Genomic DNA, 5,794 nt, shown 5'->3' with positions numbered 1-5,794 from the left:
GCCCCTTGGAATATTCCATTAGCCTTTTCAGCTTAATGACCATATTTTCAAAAGTGACTAAAAATATTGGTCTAGTCTTAACAAAGGTGGGGGGGAGGACAGAGGGGATCATACCTGGAGATCCATTCACTATGCTACAGAAACAAAGTCACCTGATTGCAAGCCCAAGGAGAATGCTCCTTCCCTGGGCTGTCTGCAGCTCATTTGCAGGAGAAAACAAAGCTGCCAGGACATTTTGGGGAACTCCAAGGGATTACGTCCTACAGGTCCCCTTTGGTTCTCCTGCATAGAGGGGTGGGGGGTGTGGCTAGATATTCAGTGTTCTGGGGCTCATGCTATGGGAGATACCTGTTTTCGAGCTCACATCAGTTTCTGGATTTCGGTAGCAAAAATTCCAGAGGTTCTTCTTATTTTTATTTTGTTAAGGGAGGTAGTCTTTCACCTTTCTGTATAAAACATTAGATTTTTGTTTGTTTTAATGAATTAGTCATTCAACCTTACATGAGTAAAATGAAGGGAAGTTCTATGACTTAAGATCCGATTGGAGTTTTTGCCATTTCTGATAAAACTCAAAGTCCTTTAGCTCCTTCTCTCTCTCCTTTCTTTTCCGTGCTCTGTGACTTCAAGGGAAAGAGCAGAGAAGGGTCTGTGAGTCCCCTCTCAAGACACGGGCCCTGGAGAACGTTGACGTGATTGCCCTTGAGTGCTCTGTGAGCCCTTGGCTGGTGGATGGATCGGAACGCTTCTTTCATTCACTGAACACTCTGTCTCTGTGCATGGCTTCCAGGCAAATAATACACCAGCTTGACAGCATCACAGACTTTACATGTCACTTTTCTTGTTTGTGTCCTTTGTCACCCACAGGTCAGCTTGCAAGGTTGAATGCAATATCCTTTTATCACTCTCCTCTCAAGTAAGTACCCTCTTCTTTAGGAGGAAAATGGACACTGTTCACTGAATTCTGGTAACTTGTAACCTCGATTCACAATCACTTCCTCTTAGTCGTCTCCGTCTGTGTGATGAAAGATCCTCCTTCCCTTGCTGATATCAAAGAATCATCTCAGTCTGTGGAGTGTTTCATTATAATTCAGCAGAGATTTGCCAGACATCCTTGGGAATTGACTTTTTATTCTCTTCATTAGGAAAATTGGCACAGAAACTTCTGTAACAGCAGAGAGACCTAGAAAACTGGGTGGCTGTGAAGCTCATACAGCCATATCACCAACCCGTAACAGTGTCAGAGTTTCAGCCTCTCTCCTCCCAGAGAAGGAAAAGTCCAAGCTTGCTCAGCACCTCTAGCCACGAGCCAGCTTTTTAGTCATGATCTCCTTGGGGTGCAAAAGATCAAATGTGCATACCTTCACACGTCAAAGCGAAATTGTGTGTCATTCAAGAGAACCCAAACAGAGGAAAAAATTGGGAGACTTCTATTTTTGAAATAGCTGATTGAAATCCATTGCAAAATTTAGCAGGATATAAATTAATTTAAAATACCATTTACATGACATGTGATCCCACTCCAAGGATCCACCAAAATATGTGGGAAATCCTCAGTAATTTCTTAATGGAAAGAGAATAGAACTTGACTGGCAGGGTCATTTGAGAGCAGTGGTCTGAAGCTTAAGCTGCAGACTATAATTAACCTGATTTCAAATACAGGTTTCAACAAATCCGAGCAAGGTAATTTCAAGCCAAGTATTAAACCTGTATTAGCCTCAGCTTCCTCTGCACGCCATATAGAATAACACTTGCCTCATTAAAGAGTTGTGCTCGCAGGGATATAGCTTTGAAAGGGCTGGCGTAGGGGCAGACATGCCATCAATTATTAAGAACATACACACAGATGCCTGGCCCATGCTTATGCTTTACAACCGTTCAGTCCCTGGCAGCTGCGGTAGTGTTTACTTAAGTGCATAGGAACTACCGGGACTGGGAATGACTTGTTCTCTCTCCTGTATAAATAAGGCTAAGACTCAGCTGTATGCAATGATTTGATACTTTGGGCGTCCCTGTCCCAGACATCTAACTGTTGTCTCCAGCTCCAGTTATGAACATTTAGATGTCCCTCCTTGTAGTTCAAAGCTAATACGCCTCTCCCAGGATTCTGGCTGTATCACCCAAAGACTCTCATCCACATCGGCTACACAGTCTCCCAGCCGTGGTAGCCTATGTACATCTATAGGGCAGTGACAGTACTCTATCCACTCTGTTGCTGATTCGAGAAAGAGATAGATAGCTCTTACATGACATATCAATTAGTACAGAATATACGGCAGTTCAAACACTACTGACATCTTGTCTCAGTCCTGAGGTTAAAATGAAGCAAGTAAAAATCATGCCATAATTGCTATGATGATAGATCCCTCATGAGCTGTGAGGGTCTTACCCACCACCTCCCTCGGATTTGAGAATACGACACCACATGCTCTCCTGATTCATTATGAGCAGAGTGAAAAAATTCCCATGAGCTATTTCTGAAAATGTTCACTCTAATTAAAACAAACCTAGCCCCAAAGGACTAGCCCTCTTCCTTCAGTAGCCTTCGTTTTCTTTTTCTCTCCAGCAATTTGATTATTTTTGCGTTACACACTATTTAAACATCAGTAGCTAGTTTCATGGAAAAATATTTTTTGAAAAATCCTAATAAAATGGCCTTGACATGAACCCAGATTAAAAAAGGGGCAATTGATTCTTAGGTCTAAAAGCCAAAAATTTCAGTAATCTGAAAGTTCTTAGGCCATTTTTTAAAGCTTTTATTGCAAATTTGACAATGAAAAATTTAACAGTTTTGCTCTCCGCTGTTACTGCATCCTGCACCCTACCTAGCTCAAGTTCCACAAGACCCTGAATGTGAACCTGACTGTCAACAAACCAATTAGTCAAAATTTATTTTAAACTGGATGGAACCCTGCAAAAGCTAGTGCCTTTTCATCTTTGCAGCTAATTCTGTCCTTCCTTAATTTTTCTTCATGTAGACAAGACATACAGTTGAAATTTTACATTTTAAAAGTGGTTTTATTTTGTTTGGACTTTCTGACTGTGCTGCAAGATCAGAATTGTCCCAAAGTATCCAAGGGTCCTGAGACCAAATTCATCAGCTTCACCTGAGTTAGCCGTCCACCAAGGCAGAGTCCTACCTGGGTAAGAGGCAGAAGGTGGGTGACAGAGACAATAGAAGACGCATCCTCTGCTCCAAGGGAGCTTGAGGCCTCTTTGAAAAGAAATACATATTTATCAAAGTAAATACACACATATCAATAAAGTACTCAAAAAGAGTGATAGAGTAAAGCCTAGTTTATTTCTTTTCAACTAGCCAGTTTCGCAGAAGCAGTATATACAATGATACTCACCCTGGGGCCCTCCAAGACTCCGTTTTGGCACAACTCACATCTTGAATTTGGCCCTTTCCCATTCTTGAGCCACATAGCACACCACTCTCCTTGGCCAGTCGTAGCCTAACTTCACACATTGGAGGACTGGATTCTCAAAAAAAAGTGGATGGATTTTTTTTTTTTAAATCAACAAGACATTCTGATAGTGATTTTGTCTCCTTGTCCAAAAGACAGCACACATACTCCTATTTGTGTTGCTTTAACCCTCCATTAAGAAAGAGACTCAAGGAGGAGGACTCCTTGTCCTCTCCTTCACAGGTGTAATAGCAAACAGTGTCCTAGGACATTCATTGCTGATTGTCCCAGGAAGGGAGTGGAGTGAGTGTGAGTGTGCACTGTGTGTGTTGGGGAAATGGGGGGACCCTAAGCTTCATAACCCTAATTTAGAAACAACTTTCCTCTTTAAAAAAAATTACACATTCCTTATTCCCAGGCAAGCTATAGTCAGACAGATGATGACAATAACATGAAAGCTGGTGATGATGGAGAGCCTTGTGCCCACACAGAGGAGGAAGACAGCCACCTGGCAGCAGTGTCACCGGAGAGAGGAACCACCCCACGCAGCAGCTCCTGACAGACCCCTACCCCTAAAGATGTGTTCTGATGACTATAGTGCAGCTAATTTTCTGTTCTAAGATATGTAGTTTGTAGGTGTGTGTTTTGAGAAAGAAAAGAAAAAAAAAAGACTTCTGTTCAAAGCTAACTTATCAGCTACATCTTCTGTAACATGACTCATCCCTGGTTAGAAAGAAAAAAACAAACAGGCTGGAACCCTGTGCTGCTGTTACACACGATGGCAGTATTATTAACAAGCATTTTAAACCCTTTGCACACGGTATCGACTCTGTTCAGTTTACAATGACAATATTAATGCTGTTTGTAGCTAGAACTTTGATTTCTGGATTCTTTGAAATTTTAGCAAAACAGTTTATTATACACTGTACATTTTTTGTTCCACGGCAATTGGAAAAAAAACAACCACTTGAAGTGATTCACAGACTCCCAAGGATTTGGTTCCTGAGTGCACAAAACTCAGAGCCCAGAAGTCAACAAGGGCCCTCGACCTGCACAGTCAGCGGTCGCGTCCAAGTCTCTATGAGCAGTGACTTGGACCAAACGCACCAGGAATAATCCATTCCTTGGGGCTTCTTTTCCACTTGGGGTTGTTTTCTTTCAAGAGACTCTAATAAATCAGCCATATAATTTAGTGTAAATATTTTTTCCAAGTAGATATCATATTCAAAAAAGACAACATTCAAATTATATAGACTCTAGTTTTTAAAATCAGCACAGATCTTCTTAAAAACTGTGAACTATGTTTTGAAATACTTGTTACTAAAGCTGTTTATAAACCACAGGTGCCATACGATCCCCCAATGGACTGAAGTTATCTCTGCTCTTTCTTGGTCTTGTTTGTCTCGCTGTGGCTTTAGGAAGCACGTCTCTCACAGCACTGCTCATTCCCACGTTCCCCCATCAGGTGGTTTGGAGGCCTTCAGCTTTAAATGTACAGGCTTCAAGTGCGCTTTCAAATGTCTGCTCTCCTTTTATTTCTGAATGTGTATTGCCTTAGCCGGCCACCTGGCATTCTGCATGCAGCCTTCTGCGGTCACGTGAAAGGAGATAGGCTCTTCTAAGCTGAGTTGGGATTTTGCACTCGGTGAAAAGCTGAAGTGCAAAAGAACTGTCAAAGACAAGAGCATAAAAGACTCTGTGGTGGTCCTTTATGACAGCCCTCTTCAGGGACAGGGAAAGACTTCCCTTAGGGACCCTGGGAGAAATGAAAAATGTCATCTTCTACTTGTTTAATAATTGAATGAAAATAAAAAGCTTGCAACATATTGGATACGTTAGACACACTGAAATTAGCAATGTCTATGGAATTCCTCTTTTTCTCCTTTAAAAGATAGAAGAGAACGTCATTTGAGAACAGTGGTTCTCAAAGCGTGTTCCCTGGACTAGCAGCATCAGCATCACCTGTGAAGGTCTTAGAGCTGAGAATTCTCAGGCCCCCACCCAGATCTACTGAATCTGAAGCTCTGGGGGTTGGACTCAGTAATCTATGTTTGAATCGGCGTTCTGATGCATGCTAAAGATTAACCATTACTTTAGAATAAAGTTGTATAATGAAGTCTCTGTAAAGGCCTTATTCAGAATGAGGAAAAAAGGTTCTGCGTCAACCCCAAAGCTTCAGCAATTTAATTTTGCTTCCAAAGCTGGCGAAAACCTTTTCCCATCCTCATGGCTAGTCTGTAGTTGGTGGGTGCCCAGCTGAGTGCAAACGTCATCGAGCTCCCTTTGAGGAGGGCTGTAAGATGTTTGTATGTCCGCATTTGGTCAGAACCCATCTCTTTAGATGCCCTTTGGAACAAAGTTGCTTGCCTTGAGATAGTAAAATACTT

The 5,794-nt window shown here is 41.9% G+C and overlaps 1 protein-coding gene across 2 annotated transcripts in view; it reads left to right on the top strand.

Annotated features, from left to right (window-relative positions):
• DTNA (dystrobrevin alpha) overlaps positions 1-882 on the top strand; it is a 358,694-nt gene extending 357,812 nt beyond the window's left edge. For both annotated transcript variants that reach the window (XM_023510207.1, XM_012802050.1), the window contains one exon: positions 865-882. In XM_023510207.1, coding sequence (XP_023365975.1) covers positions 865-882 — 18 coding nt within the window. The remainder of the gene's footprint in view (positions 1-864) is intronic.
• Positions 883-5,794: the final 4,912 nt, after the last annotated feature.

Source organism: Otolemur garnettii, unplaced genomic scaffold, assembly GCF_000181295.1.
Source record: "Otolemur garnettii isolate 467f Iridium unplaced genomic scaffold, OtoGar3 scaffold00012, whole genome shotgun sequence".
NCBI classification, from domain to species: Eukaryota; Metazoa; Chordata; class Mammalia; order Primates; family Galagidae; genus Otolemur; species Otolemur garnettii.
The sequence above is the reverse complement of the archived record's forward strand: the minus strand, read 5'-3'. Positions and strand labels throughout refer to the sequence as shown.